The sequence below is a fragment of the Argentina silus genome, assembly GCF_951799395.1.
Source record: "Argentina silus genome assembly, chromosome: 2".
In the NCBI taxonomy this organism is placed as follows: domain Eukaryota; kingdom Metazoa; phylum Chordata; class Actinopteri; order Argentiniformes; family Argentinidae; genus Argentina; species Argentina silus.
In genome coordinates, this window is record NC_139656.1 from 8076830 (window position 1) to 8102879 (window position 26050).

The following is a 26050-nucleotide window of genomic DNA, read 5'->3' on the forward strand; positions in this document are numbered from 1 at the left end:
AATGCCCTCCTTTAAGTTTCCTAATAACATTCAGTCCATGATGATTGTTTTCAATGGCAGGCTTTTAAAATGGTCCCACACGTACATTTTAATGTGAAGAGCTGTCAAATAAGAGCTTTCAGTGGTCAGAACTAGGCCTCCTCCATGACTACCGGTATGGCCTATGGACCTGTTAACTGTGCTATCTAACTGTTAAAGTTTTATGTGAAGAGGAGCCCTAAAGTTTTAAAGGTGGTGGCACTAAAGAAGTTTAATGACAAAAGTGATTTATACCCTTCTTAAACAGTGGATGTATCTGTGTTCATGAATATGCATATATGTGCACAGCTACAAAAAGGTAGGGAATTCTTCTCTACAGAATGACCTATTAAGGTACATAATTCCAGCTAATTTATCCAGATGAATCAACCCAAAGGGCTGAAATTAGCTTTTGAATAAAGGGTATTCAGCTTTTGGAGCTCCACTGGGTATAAATATGTGGAACAAGTATCTCTTTGTGCCAGGCCAAACTTTCACCCTCATCGCCCCACAAAGGGACCACTGAGAGATGAGGAGAGACGACGGCAGGAGGAGGAAGCACTGAGACCTTGTCATTACATTAGAGCTGAGATTTGATATGGCACTGGTGAAAAGGACCAAAGAGACCAAAGGGTAATGGGAAATTAATGTGTTTTCAGCCACTGCGATGTCAGGAGCTTTGAACTATGATAACGGTTGACCTTCCGTTTTTTCCAGTGTCAGGTGAGTTTTTCTCCTCACCGTACGTCTATCCATCCTGGTTTAAAAGCACATTCTCAGCGTATAGCCAGTCTAGAACCATAGGATTTAGAGGTTAAAAGAACACTTCATCATGTCAAATGCCTTCTAAGGGGTCTCCAGTGGCGGCTGAGGCAGGTGTACGGAGACATGATGAGTGTGTGATGAGTGTGTAGCCCTTAGCCGCCTCTCCCAGTCACTTCCCAGTGGTGTCACAGCTCCGACCTGTCTGTTCCAGCCATATGTGTCATTGGTGACCCCTCTCCCTGCCCCATATGCAGCCCCCCTGCAGGAGTGTGTTTGTGTAGAGGGCACCATGTGATGGTGAGGGATGATGATGCTTACCCTCAGTGCCCAGTGCCAGTCCCCAGCAGCCTCCTTGGCACTGGAACCCAGGATGTAGCCCAGACCACTGAAGGACAGAGAGAGAGAGAGAGGAGAAGGTGGGTTAGAGATAACTGTCTGGAAAGCATGCCACAATCCAGTCAATCTAGTTCAATCTTCATTCAACCATAACCTATAGCATAAAGTACAAAAAGATGGTATGGAGGGTTTATTAATTTTTCTCTCTTTGTGTTTATTTTGGTTTCTCACTCATAAGGCTGTTTCTCTTTCCTGACTGTTCTTCCTTTTAGAATCTATTCTGTTCAAGCTTCCCCATTTACACAAGCGGCCCTTGGATTGTCATTGCACTTGATGGCACAGCAAGCAGCCCAGGGTTGGGAAGCAAAACTCACATATGTGAATACATGTTTCCAATACATAGAAGGTGAGGTGCACTCTCTCTGAAACTCACATCAACGTTTCACACTTTTACTCCATTTGTTATCTGTTTGGACTGCTGTTGACTTGCTGGTGGTAAATTATTAACAGTCTACATGCTGGGATGATGACCTCAGCTCCTAACTTTGTCTGTGTAAGCTGTGGGGAAGTGGCTGAGTCTGCCTCTCTCCCTCTGTCTAGGGTTCCTATGGGACACCTCTGCTCTGAGACCCCGGATGTCTGTCTGTCTGCCCTCCAAATGAGACACTGGGTGGAAACATTCTGCTGGGTATATAAATATATTCATAAATGATAAATAAAGCTCTGTTGGCTGAGTGAGTGCCCTGAGTGAGCTGTGACTCTCTTGTCTTGTGTGCTGTGTCTCACCCTCTGCCTCCCTTGTCCTGTTTACTCTCTGAAGTAAGGCTTAATGAGTGCTGATGTGGAGGAGCTGATATGATGCTGACACTGATCAAAGCACTGGGAGCTACTTGTCTGTTTGTCTGTCTGTTGTTATTATTCCACAACAAACAGACAGACAGAGGTGCTAATATTACTCACTCAGTCACACCTCTGTCTCTCTAGTTACAGTTACTGCATAAAAGGAGTCTGATTTCTGTATCCATAACTATTCTAGGGGAGGCACAGGCTTAACACAGAAGAATACTGGATGTCAATAGGTTAGGTTCCTGTGGTCTGATTGTATGATAAACATGCAGAATGTAGGTGTTTTGCCTGTTCATAACAGTTGAATATCAGCCAAATGTTTGAAGGGAAGTTAAATACTCTATATCAGATAAGATTAGATCAAATCCCCTCTAACCCAAGCTAAGCCCATCAGTACCAGATAGCATCACTGTATTTAAAGGACAAAGAGGATTTGTATGGCGAAAAGAATCAATGAGGGACAGCGGTTCTCTGATTGACAGTTTAGATGTGTATATTATCTTGTAAACCAGCCAATAAGGCTTAGACCCTGATTATTTGTAGTTGATAACCGACCATTTTGTATACATAACCCCATCTTGAAAACATCATTCATCCAGGGTTTCATGGGTTGGTGTCACCTTGGCCCAGAAAAAGAAAGACACCTCTTGTTGTTCCGAAATTAACATAATTTTAAAACAGCGCCTATCTATTGTTGTCTTCTTGGAAGAGCAGGCTGGACCTATTCCTACTTCCATTAAACCAGTCAACAATATCAACGACCTTCACTTGGGCGTTCCTTCACTTGGGCGACCTTCACTTGGGCGTCCCCCCCCCACAACATTCCACGTCATGCACACTTCCTGGTTTCCCAGACATCTTTGGGCCAGCCTGTCTGCAGGTAGCGCACCCTGGGCCGGGACTTTTTGTTTACCATAAGAATAGCTAGCAGATTGGAGGAATAGATTGATGATCAAGGAGTTGCCAACAACGCCTTAAGGGGCTCTTATCAGCATACAGTAGGCTTCCAATAGGCCATGAGACTTCCAACTGCTCTCTCTTGCACATACACACACTCACACGCACACGCACACGCACGCACACACACACACACACACACACACACACACACACACACACACACACACAGAAGGGAGCAAGGGGGAAATGTCCTACATTGTTGTGGTAAACTGATTAGCTTTTAAAATAATAACAGTGAACCGGGCTCAGACAGTTTATGATATTTCCACTGAGTGATTAATAGCTAATCTTATCAGAGTACACGCAGAGAGAGTTTGGAAAGTTCAGCACAACCACAAAAACTGAGAGGTGAAAATATGTCCACCCATAGCCCTCGGGAGGTTTGAGACCCAGTCCATAGGGTATGTTTATAGATTAAGGAACACTTGAGGCCTTTTTCTAAAGGTGGAATCCATTTCCTATGAACCCAGTCTCATTCCTGAGGTCACTTCCTGGAAACGGTCACAACAACCTGGGTAAAGACAAACAAGCAGGCGAGTGTATAGGATGTTTGGCAGCTCTTTACTGAGGCCCAGTCTTTCACCTCCTATTGTTTCTGTTGTCGGGTGCTTCACTGCCTCCAGAACTCTTCGCCTCAGCATACCAGAATCCCTTCGAGGGCTTTTATTTCTTTTTCCTGTCCGTCTTTCCAACTGCATTCAATCTGCCATCAATACTATTAGTAAACTGATTGCATGAATATCTGATATTGGATTTCTCCCAAATATGCTGTTGCAGACATTTCTATCTTCTTTTTTCAATCAGCCAAATAGCTTATTGGGCTGACATGCGATGCCGAATAACATGAATACTAGCCTTACTATCTTTATTTCTCTCTGTTTCATGTTTCAGACACATTGACAGACAGCCTTATGCACTGATAGGAGAGGTACTACTAGTGCTTTAGATAGAAGGAGAGATACAGTAGTTGAGCCCTGCCTCTGTGAGACTGCAGTGTGTTTTTCATTCACTGAGCGTAGTGTCTCCCTGGGGTCTGTCTGTGGCTCTTTCTGGGTGAGACCAGGGAGCAAAACAGCCTGCCGCAGCCGAGGCAGAGGCTCTGAAGCAATTCACTGTGGGGGATTATCCACAGTAAATAACTATAAACCCTGAGTGCCGCACCGTATTAATTAATTCATTCACCGAACGCCGCATTCATTTTTTATCACTCCACTTTGTTTGTTTTCCTCCTTTGCTCCTTTTTCCAATTGAATGAACTGAAAAGGCCAAAGCTTTGTGCATATTAACCCCCGCCCCCCCCCCCCCCCCCCCCCCCAAAAAAAAAAAACCTCCCTCCGCCCTGACTGAGTGTCTCTCAGCTTTTTCATAAACTCTCCTTTATTTCGTCTCAAACCTTTAGTGCCTGGCCTTTTTGTCTGGCTGGGTAGAGACACAAAGAGGAGACAGGGAGGAAGGGAGGCCTGACCTTTTTAAACCAAGGATGATTTTACTGATAAACTTTGAGTCTAATTCTATTCTCAATGCCTTCCTCTTCTCACATTCCTTTCTCCTGAATGTCTTCAAAGTCATCTGTCTCTCTGTCTGTCTGTCTGTCTGTCTGTCTCTGATATAACTATTACTGTTTAATTGATCCATTCATAAAGGTTGAATGGACAATGCACAACTGACAGACAGTATTGAAGCATTTCATATCAAAGATGCTCATCTTTAACCTCTATTTATGATGGGAGTGTCTGGTGCTGGGCTGATCTACAGGCTAATTTACCTCCCGAGAGGAATGGCCAGGTAGAAGACAGAGAGCATCATGGTCCGGCTGTTGTTGGTGAAGAGATCTCCGATGATGGTGGGCGAGATGGAGGAGTAGCTGGATTCCCCGATGCCCACCAGGCCTCTGGACAGGACGAACAGCCAGTAATACTGCAAGGAAAGGAGAAGTCATGTGATTAGGGAGATAAGGATCCTAACCTGGGGATTATTCATCTATTGTGCCCTTGAAAACCACTCAGTTTCACTTCCAGCCACATCACAGGAGAACACTGCTTACTCCATGTGAAATGGATTTTTTTCCTCAGCCCTGATCCTCCTGAATGCTTACTCAGCAGCACGGCAGGTCCATAAATCTGTCCATATTGTTGTTACAATCAGGGGTTACCGAGCAAAGAGAACATCAAAAAGAAATAGAGAGCAGTGACATTAGCAGTGATATTAGAGGCTTTCAAAAACCCCAGAGCTCAAGCCAAAATTAATGACAATAGTCCTTATATTAGAAAGACAACTGCCCTGTTTTTCAACTGACTGAAATGTGGGGCCTCACCCCTGCCCTCTGTTAGTTGTTTTATAGTGGGCAGTGACAGGAAGACTATCTGGCACCCTCCCTTCCTAACAAAAACTGAATTAGCATGTTGTATATATATCCATCTGTGAAGACACACTGTTAAAAATGCATAATCTCTATCTCTATCACTCTACTGTATCTCTCTCACTCTCTCTCACTCTACTGTATCTCTCTCACTCTCTCTCACTCTCTCTCTTTCTCTCTTCACCCTCTCCTCACTGTTGCTCCTCTAACAATCCTAATGCAGTGTTCTGGGAACTGACACTGGGGATGGGGATGCATACAGTATGGTAAATATGGGAATATCTGAGGGCATTCCAGATGATTAGATTTGTGTGCGATGCAGCGTGGAGAAAAAGATGGAGAAAGAGGAAAGGGGGAGAAAGAGAGGGAGCGATGGAGAGCTGACATCTTGTCACCCTGACAGGAAGCTTAGGACTCAGCCTAGCAACAGCATAACCATGCACCACAGAGACGAAAGATATCAATTTAAAAAAAGAAGGCTATTATAAGAAGGGAAGGCTGTATTCCTGTCAGAGAACGCATCACAGTACACACCAAAGGATATGAAAATAACAGAAATGTCAGATGTGAGAGGGTAAGGGGAGGGGGGTGTTATTTTTACACTGCTGAACAGAGGACCATAGCGTCATGCCCTGCGGCGTACACCCACATTCCATTAGTTCTTCATTCTTCTCCCTCTCCCTACCTGACAGTTTGCAGTGTGACAGTCATTCACAGAAAAAAAAAACACTTATTGTTCTGTTATGTAATTGCCTGTGGGACGGGAATTATGTGACAGGAATCTGCACAGACTGGAGCAGTTCTTTGCTATGATTTTATGTCATTATTGTCATTATTGTCTGTGTGTGTGTGTGTGTGTGTGTGTGTGTGTGTGTGTGTGTGTGTGTGTGTGTGTGTGTGTGTGTGTGTGTGTCTGTCTGTCTGTCTGTCTGTGTGTGTGTGTGTGTGTGTGTGTGTGTGTGTGTGTGTGTGTGTGTGTGTGTGTGTGTGTGTGTGTGTGTGTGCGTGCACCTTTGCACAACACATTTGTGTGTTGGGGGGTTACAGTCTTCAGTGCTGGTTCTGACAGCCTATGTGAGAGGATTAATTAAGGGCTAGGAGTAACAGAGACCGGGGTAGAACCATGACCCTACCGTGACACAAGCCTTAAATGCTGTCACAGGATGCCCCAGGTGGATGAGCCATGACAGCACGGGGTCACGCACACAGCCATCACACACCCTCTCTAGAGCATACACAACACACACATCACGCAAGCTACGATACACTGTGACACGCTCCTGCTGTGGTATTTGGTGTCATTTTAAATAATGTGTTTATGCTACGCTAAACTGTTTTTCCTCTTCCATTGGTTTGAAATCATATCTTCTGTATCCTTTTGAATGAATTACAACAGTGATTATAGTCCTGTTCTTGTTTGTTGGCCTGTTACACTATAATGCAATGCAGTGCTGTTTTGAATGAATTACGACCAGGCTATTTTCTCCTCTTAAGGGCATGTTGTTTAGTGGATTCTTTGATAGTAGCACTCATATTGTTTTTGTGTGTGTGGTCAGACCATGAATGCTCTTTGGTTTAAATGACCAAACGTCTAAAAGTAGCAGCAGCAACAACAACAACAACAGCAACAACAAAACAGCACAAACAGTACCTATCTTTGTTTTTTGTCCCTCAGTTTAGATTTATGAGATACAACTGTATGAAATATAATAAATCTCCCTTCTCTCGCCCTCTGGGACAAAATGATAAATAAAGATGAAACACAAGCGTCTAAAATATGTGCATATTTTCACTGAGGCGTCGCTTACAGCACTGCAAGACATTTAGCTTTTGGTTTTCTGTCAAAAGCAGTAATGGGATTATGCAAGACTTGAAAAAAAAAAACTTTCACTAATGACAAGACTGTTTGTTAATTAAGGAGGAACATCACTTCTATCTAATTTGCCTCCAATCGCTCAAATCATGTAGAAGTAATCCTTTGAAGATGATAATTGGGAGACACCTCACGGACATGTTGTCTATCGAAGTGGAACACAGTCAATCTAAGAAGTCTGATATAATGTAATTCTGCATCAAATTGACTCTTTCTATTACATAAGTGTTGAGTGACATTTTCGCTAAAAAGCTATTCAAAATACCCCAAGTCAGTTAATAAATGCATAATGATCAGCATCAGTTATAAGTGCTATTAATATATTATAGTGATCTTATGATCGCTGCGCCTAAAACTGTTACATAAGAGCCGTCCACAGCGACCTCATTTGATTGATGGATTAGAGGACATCTTTGGAGTTAAATTCGTGGAGGGGGAGGAGAAGATGGAGAAACAGCCTGATGACCTCATCAAGTATGGCCTTTGTGACATGTGTTGGAGTGAGATGGGAGATATGCGCTGGCTCTTCCTGTCAATTTAGCAGTGACAGCAGCAGAGACAACATCTTGGCCCACAGTGGAGGGGTCCCCGGGGGATTAGTTAGAGGATGGCCTCCTGGGGGGCATCAACACACATCCCTAAGATGTCACTCCATTCCATAGCTCTGGGCTGAAGAGCCTTTTTAATTAAGTCTAATCACTGGCTCAGTATAACCTCTGGAACCTCTGCTCTGCACTGCAGGGTCATAACCTGGGCAACATTGGCTGTAGTCAACTGGACTTGTCTGTGATGACATAGAACTTAAGAGTTTAATTAATTAATGGTTTGGAATGGTCCATTTGATTTGTCATAGATTGTCTTGATTAATTGCTTCTAAACTTTATAGCCATTGTTTTTAAAGCCACTAGCCATTACTGTATGGATCACACTGTAGTCTGACCCCCATCCCTTCCCCTTAATCCATAGCGGTTAACCCCAACCACCCCTAATCTCAAACATAAGACCTTTAGTGTTATTACCCAAATCCAGTTTTCTGAAGGGAGTAAGACCTTCTCCTCTGGTACTCTCTATCATCGTGATATAATTCCCAGTCAGCTGCCATTAGTTAATTGACTACCACTTATTTCTTAACCTTATTTTCAGAGAGAGGGTGGAGGGAGGGGGGATGAGGGTGGAGGGAGGGGGGATGAGGGTGGAGAACACGTACAAAGAGAAGGAGCGAGGGAGGAATAATAGAATGTCTACCAAGGCAAAGTCAGCATCACGCTAAATGGACATGTCACTTAATCTGAATTAGCGAGACAGACAACTTTGTTTTGGCTGAGCACGCCAGTTAACTTCTAATAGTGCGGTCACTAACCTTCATGTCTCAATCATAACAAACCAATTAGCCCCTAGGTGAAGAGATGTGCAGCTTAATGTGGTGCACATCAAAACATCAGATCATAAGGCTCATTGTAGATGATAATACTAGTGCTGCTGGATCAGTGGAGCACTTATTGAAGAGGTTTCAATGCTGTCCCTTTGATGGTGAAGCAAGTTGGTTTACTGATTTACTATAATTAGCAGGCGATGAAGACAGTAGTCAATAGAGAGGAAGTGATGTCATGCTGTACCTCTTTGGAGATGAAGGAGCTGCAGAGTGTCACGGCAGACCAGAAGAAAATGCCACAGCTCAGGATGACCTTCCTGTTGAAACGATCGCCCAGGTAACCGAAGATGGGCGCTGCGACCATGAAGCTGCAGATGAAGACTGTGGAAATCAAAACAAGAGGCAAAACCACTGACTTTAGTATCACTAGCAAAATATGCCTTCCTCTTTTTCCACACCAAAGACATTTGACAGTTGTTCTTATCATTGTTGTCCTTATAGTCAGTGAATTATTGTGTGATGTTGCAATGGTCTTCAAGTATCCAGTGCCGTCTCCCTGCTCTGCTTTGAGACTGAGCCAGGCTCCCGGGTGCATCTCTCCCCTCTATGCTACGTTCAGCTCCCTGGTCCCAGCAGCCACACAGTAAAGGACTACCAGAGGTCACAATCCGGCTAACTCATACAATATCACTCAGGATCCCATTATACACCATGCATATTTAAAGTGACATTACAGTGATGGTGATGAAAGCATAATAACAGCGGCATGATGAGAGCTCTTTCTAATGTATTTAGGAATGACGTTGTTGTGTGACTGATGTTATTAGGATGTCCTCAGCGTTAGCCTGTTATGATCGCTGATCTGATTTGATTTTATCTACATCATCTGGGAGAGAAACAATGTTTTTTGTCTTTTGGGTAAAGTAATCCCCTCTCTGAAGCTGACCATGAATGAACGGGTGTCTGAAGTGTCTGGAAGTGTGTTTCATTAATTCTCTGACTGCTGGTTTGATAACAGCTCTCATCCTCGGGGGATTTGAGCCAATAACTATAAGAAAGACAAACCGCAAGCAGGTCTGAATATTTTATGTTCTCAGACACAGATTTATTTCTTTGCAGATGAAGGGCAGAGAGGTTACACTTGACAACAGCGAGGTCTGACAATGGGCTTTTGAGCTGAGCACTCTTCAGGGGAGTTTTGACGCATCATCAGCATAAACAGCATCCTGTAGGCGAGGCGAGGAGAGGAGAGGAGAGGGAGGTTATGTAACACTCAGAGTCTGCAGCATTACTGATACATGACTGGTAGGGATGACCAGAACACTGACCTCAGAGGGCATCTTGTCTCTTTAACAAAATCACTAAGCAACATATTTGCTTTGAACTCAACACTCGTAGAATGTGTGTGCAGCCTACAGCCAAAATAGCAGCATAAACTAGAGTAGCTGGTGTTAGAAAGAACAGAGCCAACTGGGTCTGTCCTACTACCATTGACTGAGCCAACTGACCTACTGCATAGTATACGATAGCGGACCGACATTGTAGTTGAAAATGTCGTGTTCCATGCCAGATATCAATGCCATGTAGAGGAAGAGAAAATGCTGAGGCGGATACATTATGGGGATGTCACCATTGACTTGGTTTCCATGCCGACTGCTCCTCTAAACTCACAACAAGGGAGGAGAGACTGTTGGGAAATCACTGTCCTTTGGCACAGTGAAACAAATGAGGGTCAAGTGTGAGCTGGTGTGTTTACAGTACCTATCTTTTGTAGGACCTCGCTTTTATTCATTCATATTTATTATTTATTTTTCACACAACACACACACACACACACACACACACACACACACGCACACACACATGCACACACACACGCACACACACACGCACACACACACACACACACACACACACACACACACACACACACCTCTCTAGGTCTTACACACCCTGGTAGGGAACTGCTTGATAATGACCTGACACTGGGAAAGGGGTGGTGTACTCCTGTCAGTGTTATCTGTAGATGTTAATTTATCACGGGTAATTATGATTAAACCTGCCACTCTTCTCGGCTGACCCTCTGATCTCTTCTGATCTCTTCTGATCTCTTCAACACCATCATTGAGAAATCCTCCTCATAACAAATAACACCTTAGGTCTTTCTAGGCAGGTGTCACCAACCTCAAAGTCTAAATCTATCCCTCCCTCCCTCCCTCCCTTCCCAGCCTCTAAACCCCATCAGTATTTAGCAGCCATGCTGTGGGTCTATTGTGTAAGGGTACATGACTGATGACTGCTCCTGGTCCAGCTCATTAAAGAGCTCTCTGTTCCAACCTGCAGCCACAACAGCGCTGCAGAGCTGCTCACTAGCCCACTAACAACAGGGAGTCCTACCCTGCACACAGATAAGACGAGAGGGAGAGGTCCACAATCACACTCTACCAGCTGCCAAACATGGGTTTAAATAGCCTGGAGGGGGTACAACGCTAATCTCACAGGGGTGACAGTGCTAAAGAGAGGACTGTCTGTACAACGTGGCCTATTATTATTGACTTCCTCCTATTATTACTGTTAATTAAGCAATTAAGAGAGAGGGACCACACACGGGCAACCCTCTCTGGCCTGTATCCTGTGATATTGGGATGACTTTTTTGGGTAAATCAACTGTGTCATTTTTGGAAGGCTCATTATCACCTCCCTCCATTTAAAGCACTTGGAAGTGGAGGCTTTGTTTGACGTGTGAGCATTTATTCAGCGTTAACCAAATAACCTCTCATTAACCTCGCAGTGTTTTTGAGTTCAGGACTACATTCGATGTTAGCGTTTCTGATAATGATTTACCTCCCTGAGCGTATGCTTCAGTTCAAACAAAAACTAATACAGAAAGGAGCAGCGGCAAAATATAAACCTGATTACACAACATATAGAGTAGTGCTATGAAACATTCAGGCAGTATCTCACCATGAGATGAGGGGATCTCACCAGTATCTCACTATGCATAAGGCAGGGTGCACACACGCTTAAGCTTGACTGAGAGTACTCATTACACTGATGCAGTCAGGAGGAAAGGAGATTCCAACGCTCTTACAGGATAGAATGAGTCAGTGAGGTGTCCAATCCTCTATTGTCTACTAGGGGACAGAACAGGTGTTCAGTGACTACCACCTACAGCTATTTTCCAAGGTAGATTCTTTGTGATGTTTACCGTCACTAAACAGTGTGATTAATCGCTCTGACATTGTGGTATTATTGGTGGGCGTTTTGTCTGCTTGACCAAGGAGACAGGAAGTGTTGTCAGATTGTTGTTTGTTTTTGCCAACACAGCCACACCCTTCCACAGAATCAGGGCTGGTGAGTTCTACTAAGTTCTCTAATCTATAGTGACACATCATGCAGAGCCTTGTAGCAGCAACACAGACATCTCCTAATTGAAGAGTCATTTGAACAGGGCACAACACTTACAGAAAAAAGGTTCAATTAGCTGAAAACAATTCCCTTGGGCCAACACTTGGCAGTGTGTATTCATAATTGAAAATATACTTGAGCCAAAAAACCTTACTTTTAAACATTGAACACTCTCATGTGTTCTCTCACTATCGTTTCCTATTCTGCTTACTAATCTTAAATAGCTGCTCAGGCCATTTGTGCTGACTCAACTCTGCACAGGATAAGTGGATTGGCCTGTCAGTCTGAAGAGCATCTTTAAAACACACCTAATGTTCCCCTTTCACTCTCACTGATGGCCAGAGAATAAAGAGATCTACTTTTTTGACAGAGGGGATCAAACAAAAACTGCAGAACAGAAATAAACCGTGACTCCCTCCTGTTCCCACATCAACTTTACTCTCAGAGTAACAAGAGGACAAGACAGGAATTTTCTCCCATGTTTTCCTTCTCTTCATTATATCATAAGCTGCCTCTTTAAGCCAGGGGTTAAGGAAGAGTGTTGTGTTGATAAGGATCAAGACATCTTAGGCATAATCCTGAACATGCTCCATCCATCCTCTCTACTACTCATATTCCAAGTCTGACCACCATGGTCCGTCGCCCTGTTATGTTTGTGGACTGATGCCGCCGCACGGGGCTCACATCTCTATTTGATCTCCACAGCACCATTAGCAGACAAGGCTAGCGGACGCTAAAGACAAACAATCTTCAATAAATAAAGCGCATGCATAACTCCTGTATATATACACACATGTGAAAATGGCAGGAAACCCCTGCAATCAACAGTTGGGATTTGATGCGTGGGCTCATCTGGAGTGGGTTTCCTCCGTTTGGTGGGTTTACTTTTTGGTTGTTTATACCATGTACCGAAGAGGAGGAAATGGCTTTGATGAGCTAATTCATAGGACAATGGCCAGCTTGACCGACTTTTTAAACAGAAAAGACCTAGACCCACTGTCTCTAGTCAACCCACATTTCCACTGGAGTATGAGCAGAGCCAACTATGAGCTGACCTCTAAGGAGTAATGGGACACAGACATCGTGACCAACACCAGTGTTTGGTTATAGGAGATTAACAATCTATGAATGTTTGACAGAGAAGATTGACACAGCTGTGTTCTTTTTTCTCTAAATGGGAAGTGTTTTGAATGGCATGATTGTAATGTGTGATGTGTTATGTGATTGTAATGTGTTTGATGAGGTTCACGTAAAGAGGTTACAGTCGCTGCTGTGGGCGCGATATCCAGAGCTTTTATCAGTACCATAGACGTTCTGTCACTATAAATCTTTGATCAGTTAGGCGATAGAATGCTGGGTCATTACTGAGGCTCATCAGAATGATTGGGTCCATAGACCTACTTTATTTATCTGGTTGTGTTGTGTGTCTTTGTGATAGCTGTCACTGATAATGGTGGACAAACCCCGACATTTGTCTCTCAGGGAAGTGACTCAACATCCCCCTCTCCCTCTGCTGATCCACCACTGAACACACATACTTCCAGACAACCTTATCATTAGAATTCTGTAACCTGTTTCCTTCCATTAGCGTAACAGCAGATTTCTATCTTTCAGTACGTTCTGTTGCCAATTATATTGTCCATTAAACGTGTCCTTTCTTCTTAGGCAGAGTAATTGGCTATCATGTCTGTACAACTCTGTCTCTTCACAACAGATTATGAGACACAGAAATGTGTCCTTTACATGAGTGCTTACGGTCTCTCCGGGGATGACCCCCTGTTAGATGACAAGGACATTTCTGGGTAAAACATAATTATGCTTCACAAAGTCCCAGACCAAAGAGTCGACTCAACTTCACCTTACAGACTTTTCATTACAGAGAGAGTGTTCACTGATGTAGACTCCCGTCTCTGAGGGGAGATGCTTTTGATGGCAGTCTAGGTGGAGCAGTCTTGTATCTCTCAGCTTTGTAGATTTGATGAATTAATCATTACTCGCCTATCTACTTCATTCTTATTCTCCTCGTTTCTAAACAACTGTGTGTGGAGTTGGACTGCCTGAGGCATTCATGAAAAAAGTCTCAAAGTCTCTCCTGAACTCTCTTATTCTCTGTGTTGTTTTTGTGAGGATTGGTGGTGTTAGGCCAATAGATTAACTGTATTCAAACACTGGTGAAATATACACCATTATTCCAGTTTCAAACACTTGTTTGAGCTGTAAGTGTCAAACCTGAAAATTCCTTAAATGCCAAATGAGATGCTATGCATACCTTTAAGATGAGTACTGAGGCGGACCAGTTTGTCTCTGAAGTTGCAAATTACATCAATTACAGGAATTGGCTGCTTTTAGGACATTCCATCGGAGAACAATGGTTGTGTGAGAACGGACACATAATGCTTCTATTTTTGACTCACATTAACCTGTGACGTGGATCTAGTTTCGTTGTGATGCTCCTGGCAGATGAATCACACATGTACAGTAGTTACCTTTGACGAGGCTTAAGCCTACGAGGAGAGGAGGCCGCCTCTCTGATGCTGAGCCACAGGACATGAGAGGGCTGGATATGAGGGGGTGTCATCACGAAGGCAACGGGTGACTAAGCATGCCATGCTGCTATTGGGCGTCATGGTGCCAAGGCAGCCAATCCATGGAGAGATCTACAGGCCGCCTCCACAATGACTTGAGTGTGTCACTGATCCAGAGCTCACAGTCTATCAGGATATAGTATATATACAATTGTGAAAACAGCCAGAAAAGTGCTCATGGTCAAAGGTATAGTCAGTGGGGTTTTAGTGGAGAATACAGTGTTCTCTCTCTAAGGTGCATCCCACAAAGAGACAGTCCTAACCCCTCACTAGAGAGTCCACTAACAGTAACTCAGAGTGTACTGTAATAACACAGAGACCTGTTCATAGATATATGTAATAAATGTAATATAGAACAATCTCTAAGGAGCTGTCTGCCTCCACAGAGGCACTAGCAGCTAGTCTTTAGGTCTGCCTCATCAACACATCCCACCCCCAGGGAGAATAGGAACACCCGGACATCCTGCCAGGGCTTTGATTGGCCAATGGAACAATCCCCTGTGCGATGAGTCACCCCCAATGATTCAAATCCACTGTTGTATCCCCATGAATAAAGCATAAGCTGAAGCTGTTGGGTATGTGTGATTGATATTCACTGAGCTCGGCTCTATGGGTACATTTCCCTATGAAACAGCCCCCACTGAAGAGAGCACCTGCAAGGCATTGGATACGGCTTTAGGATACCAAATGCACAGCGGACTGTTTGATCTTTTTCATGAAACTTTGTAGACAGCAACTGTTCATACCTCCATGTCCCTGATAATAAACTGTATTTGAGATAACTATGTTGTTTCGTCTAGCAGGATAATTCAATTGACTTTTGCTGTCATGTTGTCCATGTGTTTGAGGGTGATATGGTTTGAGAGGCTGGTGTAAGGGACTACAAAACATCAGGATCTTACCCCCACGGACACAGACAGACAGACAGACAGACAGACAGACAGACAGACAGACAGACAGACAGACAGACAGACAGACGGATAGACAGACAGACAGACAGACAGACAGACAGACAGACATGCCTCACTGTTGGGCTGGCAGCTGTGAGGTGTGACAGCCAGCAGCACATACAGATAAAGCAGACTGCAGACTGAGGGATTCAAATAGCTATAGGCTGACAGGGATGAATTTGAGGAATAGAATAACTACATCCTAATTGCAGGCCTTGACATGTCTGTGTTGTCATTAAGGGCCATATACAGCTCTATACATTATACGGTGTTACTTCAACCTGTTTAGCATGCATGTGGGTGTGTGTGTCTACAGTATGTGTGAGTGTTCTTGCAAATATTCTGCTTCCATAAATACAACTCCCATTTTCGGTTTCTGTTGACTCTCCTCTACTCCTCTGTCTCTGCCCTTTCTGTCACTGCCAAGGTTATCTGCTTGGTGCGAAGGGGGCGTTTGGAGTGCCAACAAGTTCTGACTCATTTTGATAGCTACATACTCATATCTGTTTTGTTTTTTAAACCTTGCTGGGTTGGAGTTTTCTTTGGCTCAGGATAAAACTTGACCATTGCTAATGTTGGGTCTAATGGAATTGCAATTATTATATATTATCAATAACATAATGTTATATGTTGAATCTTATTTTATGTTTGTACTTTACATTTTTACAATTACATTTTACATTTTAGACATTTAGCAGATGCCTTTATCCAAAGTGACTTACAACAAGTACATTTGTCTAAGCAAGTGAATCATCTATATATCCATCAACATAAGAAAAACACATTTACATTTGAGACATTTACTATTTAGACTTTACTATATAATCAAACAATACATTTATTTCACTGAACTATGTCAGTCATGAGATCTGAATAGGCTGTTCTTTGAGCACCAGGATATGCAATCCGTTGTGGTTCACCAACCAAACTCATTAATGTTTTATTGAGTGCCTAACACTGAAGAGGTGTCAATCTCTCCCTCTCATTATGTTTCATAACTTTTTGATTTTGACAGCCTCAGATGTTTTGATCTGGGTGCAGAATAGTCTGCTCTCAGAGAGATCCTGTTACACTGCCTCTCTCAGTCTCTCCCTAGTTCACTGCTTTGAAGAAGCAAAGCAGGTAAAACAAGCACTGTGTTTGTAGCTCACACTGTGATTGGTGAGATGACTCCCTACCTGCAACGTGAAGCTTTGATGACACATGTGAGCAACAATTCAGCTCGATACAACTGGAGCTTTTTAGTGACTCACCTCACTACTAAAGTGACACTCACCTCAGCAAGGGACTGCAGTCTATCTTGTGGCGGACATTTTGTTACATAAGTGTGAAGGTTAAAACAACACTCACTGTGAGGTGCACTGACAACCACACCTGTGGTCATGAGGTTGCAGGTTCAAACCCAGGGTGGGAAACACCAACAGCATCTTTAAGGAAGGTAATCCAACCCTACATGCCTCAGTTAAGTATCGGCTATACAAATGGAGAATATGTGAAGCACTCAAACTATGAATGTCAGCCCGGCCAGCCCGGAAAGATAATCCACCTCCTCTCTCACATGTTTACTTGTTTCTATTACATACAGTAAGTCCTCAAGAACAGACACTTCAGGTTTCTGAAGAAGCCAAATGCATTAATCTGTGTATTCAGGACAGGAATAACAGATGTGTATGCTATGTGCAGTAGGCTGATATTGACCTTCATAGGAAGCTTTCTCATGCACAATGTAACAATGACATGTTTTCTTGTTATTGTTATTTCTGGGAAGGCTTAGGCTCTTACTCTAAAAGAGCCCAGAATGTGAATGGTTTCGAGGCTCTGTTTAGTATTGGGCCTGTTTGGAATATGTCTATCGAGGAGAGGAAAGAATATACACAAAGCAAACAGATTAGCAGGCAATGCAAGCCCATCTATCAGGAAGCAGTGTGTTTGGCTTGTGAATAGGGAGCATAATACAGAGAACCATCCAGTGTCTTTTGTCCCATTCATTCAACAGAGGCAGAAACCAACTGTAAGCCTCACCTGGTTCTCCCTACAGAAACCACTGGGCTCCTTCTTCAAACTGACACTGTGCAGTAATATACTGATCCACTTCAAACATGTTCAGAGATCCCTCTGAGACTAACAGAACAGGGAGAGAGACACACACACACACACAAAGTGTGTGCCTCATTTTCCTGGTGAGGTCTCAATGATGTGCTGCAGAGGTGCCGGAATCCTCATCATATCCCGGAAGGAAGAGACAATGGCTTATGGAACACTGTGGAAACTGGAGGAGCTCGAGTTTGTCACTCACACTTCCCTCAGAAGGATACTGTTCAATCACAGTTTTCTATTATTCTCAATAGGTGAGTCGTGTGTATAACAGCTGGGGAAATTAGTATATGAATCATGGTGGGTTTGGGTGGAGGCCCCTCATGCCATAATTAGTCTACATTACTCAAATTTGAGTGCAAATGGCCATGATGAGAAAGCCAACACACACAACATGGTTTGGCAATGTGAGTGTAGTTTCCTAGGTTTTTTGTACTACACACAGACACAGGATATCCTCTGTGTGTGTGTGTGTGTGTGTGTGTGTGTGTGTGTGTGTGTGTGTGTGTGTGTGTGTGTGTGTGTGTGTGTGTGTGTGTTAGACAAAACAAAGACAATTCTGTTATCATTATTATCCCACATAGGGCACTTTGGCAGGGGGACTCTTTCTACAGTAGGTCTTAGAAAGGCTTTTCCACAGATTGGCAGATTACACCATTTACCAAAATGTAAGCTGGAGAGAAAGAGGGGAGGGAGGGAGATTGGCTCACAGAGACTAGAGCCGAGAGCCCAAAGGACCAGCTCTAAATTTAACTTGGATAGGCAAGCAACATGGTTTTTATGCATGTTTTTTTTTACCAAATGTGAGTGTGTAATTATAAAAAAACTAGTGAGAGGGAGGAGGAGGAGCAGGGTAAATGGATTAGCATGGTAAATGAAGGCATGTTCCCTCAGGAGCTGAGCTAAGACACAATACTGCAGACACCACTCCACCACTGCCCTGTGAATCTAATGAAGTTTGTTGAAGTGTCAGCAGGGTTTCCATTGCCCTGCTTTTATCACTACACTAAACCTCAGGGAGGTCTGGGGGGTCTGGGAGTCTTATGGCTGAACACAATGATCTGCGACAAAAAGCTATTGTGTAGTAACATAAAACAAACTGGACCTACAGTAATAGAACAGTATAATAGAAAGGAGGTCGCAAGTGTATCAGCTATACTGTAGTCTACCCTCCTCTGGCTGTATGAGCTCATGCCACACTTTAGTTAAATAACCTCAGGGATCATTTATCCACAAAGCAATACTCAGGCTGGGAGAGAATACATATTCAAAAGCCTTGGATAGGATATCAGGGGAGCTGAATAACCACAGACTGCAATATTTAATCTTGGTTCTCAAGCCTACAGTGTGTGTTAGAAAGAGTAAACTGACTGTAAGGGTTGTCTATTGTGCTACTAGAGACAACCGCAAGAGAAAAATCTGATATAGCTGAGAAGTAAATCTGAATGTCTGCCTAACGGCATCGAATCATTTTACTCTCCTCTCCTTCAACCGTGAACAGTTACCCTAAGCGTTTGTATTGTGACAGCAGTGTGTTGTGTTGCTGTGCTGTGCTGTGCTGTGCTGTGCTGTCTCTCAGGTGTAGAGTTGTGGTGGGTAGGAGTGTCAGCGTTAAGAAACTAAGAAGCTGCTGTTCTTCCTCTAATGATTAAAGTCCCTGACTGCCTGAGGAGGGTGTGACACATAACTCTGGCCAGGATAGGTCATCCTACCTCCCTGCTGCACCTTATGCATTCTCACAATCTAATGTTCTCTCACTCCTTCTCTCCCACTCTCTTTCTCTCTCTCTCTCTCTCTCTCTCTCTTGCCCTAGTATTCCCCCTTCAAACTGAGGCCGAAACTACACACCAAGTCCCGGGTGGAGCTCTAAACATCCCTGCATTCCTCACATTTATGTTCACCAGCAAATGTAGAAAGAAGCCAACAGCTCAGACTTCAGTAGTGTTGTATTACCAGCACCCTGTCTGTCGTTTGATAAATGCTCTATGCGGCTTGGGAGCTGCCTGTGTAGAATAGGGCTGTTTAGGTGCACAGGAATCCAGTGGTTGACTTCTATATAGAAAGCACCAGCGAAGCTGCCAAGTTTTGGGTAAAAACCCCATGGCTTTTAGTGAACCCATCTGGAGTACTGAGGGGTGTTAGCCTTCTCTTGTCACCATGGGCCCTCTGCTAGCCCATTAGCCTTGAGTTCCCCTCTCAGGGCTTTCAACAGGCTCTAGAATGCAGCAGGCTCCGTCAGAGAGGCCTGGGACTGGACGCTCTGCTGAAAGCTGAGGTCTCTTCACCCCAGCTGGGCAGTATTAGCTACCGCTGTTGCCTCTGGGGTGGGGAGGAAGTGCACCACCACACACATACTGTAGGGTAGAGTGTGAGTGTGCATACTTATGGTTAGGATGTCTCAATTGGTTAAAGCTTAAATAGAATGTTTGTTAATTGCAAGTCAATTTGCCTCTCCTAAATGATCATATCATATAAAAAGACACATGCATTGATGGTACTTAAAGTGTATGAACATCATTCACTCAAAATTAAAACAAACAAACAAATAGCCGGACGTGCTCATAGGGCCCAGACTGATAAGATGCAGCACATAAACTACCCTGTCATTTTCCTCTGCAGACACTTTCCCTTAGTTGGTGGCCGATCTGTCACTGCAGTGGGAAGTAGGGGCATTCTTGTGCAGGGCGAGGAGTTTTTCTTTCCTGCCATTTTCCTGCCATAACTACAGGAGCAGCAGACTTAATGACAGGCCATGGCTGAAATGACAGAGAACTCTACAGTGTGTGTCCGTTTGTGTGTGCCAGGACCGTTCGGACCGCAGGGACAAAACCACAATTGCACACAGGCCTGTATGCATGTGCACAAACACACAAACACACATGTACACCAAAAACACTTACACTGATTCACCTAAACATATTCTCATGTCAACAAACAACCCTTTTCCTAATGAATGAAAGCTAATGCATGAGCCTCTCCGATATTCAATCTTGTGAGTCTGAACACGTATGCATCTAGACTAGAGCATTGCTGTTTAACTGGGAGCCAGGAGTCTGTGTGTTCCTTATTGATTTGTTGATGTCTGTCAAAAGATAAAAGAATCAAGCAGTCTCCCAGAGAGCCAGGCAAGGCTGCAGGATTATTGATCTGAGTTCAAGCTCACAGTCAGAGAGCAGAGAGAAAATATCACGTCTCCATTAGCATAAACACAAGCTTCATCACTCATGTGGTGAGGGAAAAAGAAAAGTAATCAGGGGTGAAATAGCTGTCCTATTTCAGGCCCTGCCTCTGCACCCCTCAGTGCTGTTTCTCCTGCCCTATGGCAGGGCAGGAGAGAGGAGGAGAGAACTCTACATGGGGTTGTGGGGAAACCCGATAGAACTTTCCAAAGGAGAGGATTCACTGTGGAAGTGACATGCTTGTTTTAATTGGCTCTGGTCATCTGATTGGATTGGCAGCCACTCTGTGAGACAAGTTTTGGCTCATGGACAGGAAGTGAGGGGGTGGGGCGAGAGCGTGAGAGGGGTGCCAATCATCGTCTGGCAGCTGCCCTCCTCCGAGACGTGGCCTACAAAAACAGCCGCCATGGCCCAGAGCTGAGGCCAGGGGACAGGGTTCATTCATAGTTACCCCAGACAAACACAAACACACACACACACACACACACACACACACACACACACACATATTACACTCTGTAGTCCAGAAGAATATATTACACACTGAACACAATAAAAAATGCTTTTGTTTTGGTTTGGGCATCAATACTGTAGAGGGTCATTAAGCCTCACAGCCATGAATGCACAGCCGGAGTGTTTCGCATACGTCTCCTTCTGCCCCTCTCTCTCTCTCTCTCTCTCTCTCTCTCTCTCTCTTTCTCTCTCTCTCTCTTTCTCTCTCTCTCTCTCTCTCTCTCTCTCTCTCTCACTCCTTGCCTCCCTCCATCCCTCTATCGCTCTTTCTCTAGCTCTCTGCTGCCACTGCTTCCTCTTCAGCAAGGTGCCCATCAGAGTGACGGCAAAGCAGGAACAGCTGCCAACCAGGAGAGCAAGTCTTGTCATGCCTAATCGCTGACAGACCACGGCAGGGAGAGAGGGAGAGAGAGAGAAAAAGACAGAGAGAGACGGCGAGTGTGGAACGAGAGACACCGGAAAGCAGGAGCAGCTGTGAGCAGCCAGCACAGCTGATCAAGCACTGATAGCTTTACTCCACACTGAGAGACGGAACCAGAGAAATTACCATCTCTGTTATAGCGTAACTCGAGACTGAGACCAGCACTGTCCATAAACATATAAAGTTGGCCACACTTGTAACAGTCCCAGTTGCTAAGGGGTTTCAGATGTCCAAAGCCACGGTCTAAGCCTAAGATTTAGCCTCTGGGATCCAAAGAAAATCAGAGGCATTAAGTGTAAACCCTGAGACTGTATTGAGCAAAGCCCCACTGACTTCTCCTTATGCTTAAACGCCTGAGGGGTGTGAGCTGTGTGTGTGTTAGTGGGGCTCAAGGCACTGGGACTTCACAGCTCCACCTGTGGCCCCATACCACAGAGCTCACAGCCTGGATGACTGACTGACACCCTGGTCAGAGTCTAGCAGTGTCTAGCTGTGTGTGTGTGTGTGTGTCTGTGTGTGTGTGTGTGTGTGTGTGCGTGTGTGCGTGCGTGCGTGCGTGCGTGAGTGCGTGCGTGCGTGCGTGCGTGCGTGCGTGCGTGCGTGCGTGCGTGCGTGCGTGCGTGCGTGGGTGGGTGCGTGGGTGTTGTGTTTCAGACGAGGGTGGGCAGCCCCAGACAGAGCAGGGCACAGACACAGACACAGTCTGCAGACTGGCAGTGATGAATGCAGGACAGCCAGAAAAAATGCCGGCACCTTATTCAGACACTCACCCACCCAAGATCTACCCTGTCCTCCTGACCCCCCAAAAAACATGCCCCGACACCAGACAGTTATACTGGATAGCATTTATATATACAAGTGTTTCTTTTTACTAGGTATGGGAGTAACTCAAGCCCATTAAGACCCATCTCACCCATCACTCAAGGAGAAGCTCTCTCTCACATTCCTGTCAGGTTAACAAAAGAGGAGAGCCTCAAGACTCCTCCAAACTTGCACCAGGTGTAATATCATCCAGTGGAACCCCTTCCATTACCCCTCCCCGGGCAAGTCTCCTGGCCCACATGGTCACAGGTCCTGCTCACAGCTCTCTGTCTGTCTGTCAGTCTGTCTGTCTGTCTGTCTGTCTGTCTGTCTGTCTGCCACTGTTGGACGACAAAATGGAGGACAAACAAGCAACAAAAAAAATGAAAAAAACAGTAGATGCTCAGAGCTTCAGGGCCATTAGCATTTAGAGGCCTGTCATTTACAATGGGAGCGTTGAACACTGGGCGTCCCAGTGATCTGACAGGTCTTCTCAGGTTAGGGCTGGGCCAGCACAGGAATGCGAGAGCATTACCTCTGTGTGCATTCCATGGTGTTGATGGACAGGTGTGAGTACCTGAAGCCAAGCACATGCCATCACCTGAGTGACATCAATGGAGTCCTCCTGATCCTCTTACAGAGAGAGCCTCTCAATGGACCTTTAGACATTTACCTTACCACACATACACAAACACACACACACGCACGCACGCACGCACGCACGCACGCACGCACGCACGCACGCACCCACACACACACACACACACACACACACACACACACACACACACACACACACAGTTCATTTTGACAGACATGTTGTTCCAAAGGTTGAGTTGATCTAGGGTCTGTGAAAATGCAATTGCAGACATCACTGCATGTGAATTGCAAAGTTTACAGCTGCTGCAGGTTCAAATAGCAACTCTCGTGGCCAGTGAGGTCAAACTCTCTTTTTCAGAGTCTGCAACCACAAAGCCAACCCCACTGCCATCAGCCACAGCCAAAGACAATGGCCCATACTACAAGGGCCTAATGGCTACAATGAGCCAGACCAAAACCTGTGAAAATATCATCATTTATGTTAAAAGAAACCTGGACTTTGCAGCGTGTGGTCGCTGCTCTCTTTGAGGTGTGAGGGTGACCTGGCATCAAGGAGTAAGGCTCAACTCTCCACACCTCGCCCACTGCCCACAAAAGACCAGCGTCGGCAGTTTGGACTCTCAGGTGGGGAAGGAAATTGCCAAGGACAAAGTGAGAGAGAGGGAGGAAAGAAGGGCAAATAGAGGGCACAGAGTGTGTGCAGGTGCTCACAGAGTGGGGGATTGTTCTCCCTAGAGGGAGAATGGGGAGGGGTGGGGGTTGGGGAAAGGAGAGGGTTGAGTATAGAACAGCACACACAAAACACACACATACACCCTACCCCCACCTCTCTGATCACGCCAGCCCCCTAACCTCCCCTTCACACCTAGGCTCCCAGTCGGGGCCCACCCGCTCCCACAGCTCCTGGCCCTGGGCTGCATTCCTCAGGCCAGCGTGAAACTGGGGTCAGCCGGGGATCAAGGGCCACGAGGAGTCTGGTCCATGACAGCCCAGGCCCAGAACAGGACAAGACAGGACAGGCATGCCAGACACACAGACCTGCACTGCGTTTAGCCTGGGTGCCTCTCTCTAGCAGACAGGAGGCAGAGGGCAAGGCAGCTGTGTGTGGTGTGTGTGTGTGTGTGTGTGTGTGTGTGTGTGTGTGTGTGTGTGTGTGTGTGTGTGTGTGTGTGTGTGTGTGTGTCTGTGTGTGCGTGTGTGTGTGTGCGTGTGTGTGTGTGTGTGTCTGTGTGTGCGTGTGCGTGTGTGTGTGTGTGTGTGTCTCTGTGTGTGTGTGTGTGTGTGTGTGTGTGGGTGTGTGTGCGTGCGTGCGTGCGTGCGTGCTTGCGTGTGTGCGTGCGTGCGTGCGTGCGTGTGTGTGTGTGTGTGGCTGTATGCTACACAGTAGCACAAATCAGTGTGAGTTTATACATTGTACATTCCATTTGTGTCAGGGAGTTTAACCAGCACCTAAGAAGTAGTGGATAATGTGTGCATGCCACTATGAGGTTTTAGAACAAACCCAAAATCATGACATTCAGCTTTTGGAGGGAGAGAAGAATACAGAATGTGCTAAGGCAGAACAGCCTTCACTATGAAAGGTCAACAAGTCCCCAGAAATGCCAGCCCCCTGCTGATTCTAGACTAATAGCATGCATTTTTCTCTCCCATTTTCTGCTTGAGCCGGGCCCAGAATGCGCTGTAGCGATTTCACACATTACTGCTCAATAACGATGACTGTCTCTGCATGGGTGTAATGTGAAAAAGTCAGATGGCTCTGTGAAAGAATGAGAGCTAGTCTCTCTAATTGACTGAAAAGATGTCTGGGAGATTTCTCACCTGTCACTCACAGCAGAGGTAAGGCACAGCATTGGGTTTCTCTCACATTCAGGCAAACATGGTCAGTGAGAAAATGAAAGACAAAATAGCCTTTCCATTTCGGGTGGAAGTAAACGATAATTGAATTAAATAAAATATCTTCAAAATTGCGAGGTGATTATTATCAAATGAACCTTGAACAGATTGTTTCCCTCCTTTGAGAGTTCTATTCAGTTCAGCCATGGCAGTGTGATTTTTCATTTTTTGAATGTAAAGTGGAAGGGGAAACACTGGGGTATATTTTTTCCCCAGCCCTCTCCCTAACCTGCTCTCTGGCCCTCAATGGTGCTCTGTGTGAGTGTGTGTGTGTGTGTGTGTGTGTGTGTGTGTGTGTGTGTGTGTGTGTGTGTGTGTGTGTGTGTGTGTGTGTGTGTGTGTGTGTGTGGATAAGGGGACTGGGAGACAAGGCTGAGCTCTGCCCTCCAATAAGAGCTCTTCATGGAGACACTCCCTCACAAAAGGTGGATTCATGAAGGGCTACAGAGCAGGAAACCCTGCCCAGACCAGAACCCTCAGCCTCCCAGAGCCCAGCCCCCTGCCCTGCCTCTCACCACTGTTTGTATTTCAACTGGTCTGCCTTTCCTGCTCGGGGACTGGAGCTCAGAAATGGCCCATTCTACACTGCATCATTCACCAGGTTCAGTTATTGACCATAGAATGTGTGCAATATATCCATTTGAAAGGGGTTTGGGGCATGGATGATCTAATCTTAATTGACTGAATATTCAGCATATTCGTAAAAAGAAAAAATCAATTCCTAATATCTATACTTTATATGATATATATTAGCTCTAACATTGCTTTTTTCTACATCTCTAGTAGGGCGTCTTGACTATGAACTATGGTCCAAAGCAAGCCAGTGTGTCTGTTGTTGACTCAGACTTGAGGTTTAGGCACAGTCAATTACCCAGGCTGAAGGCAGGGGGGAGGATGGGAGGTGGCCGGGGCTGGTGGGGGGGTGGAGGACTTGAAGCATACCCTTTTATCCTTTTGTTGTCCCAAACTGTGGGGCTAAAAGGAGCTTAGTGTGTTCAGGTAATAGTCCCCTCTGTCGTGAGGGGAGGACGTTTGATTTTTTGAGCTTGGGGGTTGTCACAGGTGTAATTGTGGGAC

The 26050-nt window shown here is 45.1% G+C and overlaps 1 protein-coding gene across 1 annotated transcript in view; it reads right to left on the bottom strand.

Annotated features, from left to right (window-relative positions):
* The window catches only part of spns2 (SPNS lysolipid transporter 2, sphingosine-1-phosphate), a 65879-nt gene that overhangs the window by 20723 nt on the left and 19106 nt on the right, over positions 1-26050 (bottom strand). The window contains exons 3-5 of the mRNA XM_083664833.1: positions 8774-8910; positions 4691-4842; positions 1102-1168 (exon numbers count right to left, since the gene is read on the bottom strand). Coding sequence (XP_083520959.1) covers positions 1102-1168; positions 4691-4842; positions 8774-8910 — 356 coding nt within the window. The remainder of the gene's footprint in view (positions 1-1101; positions 1169-4690; positions 4843-8773; positions 8911-26050) is intronic.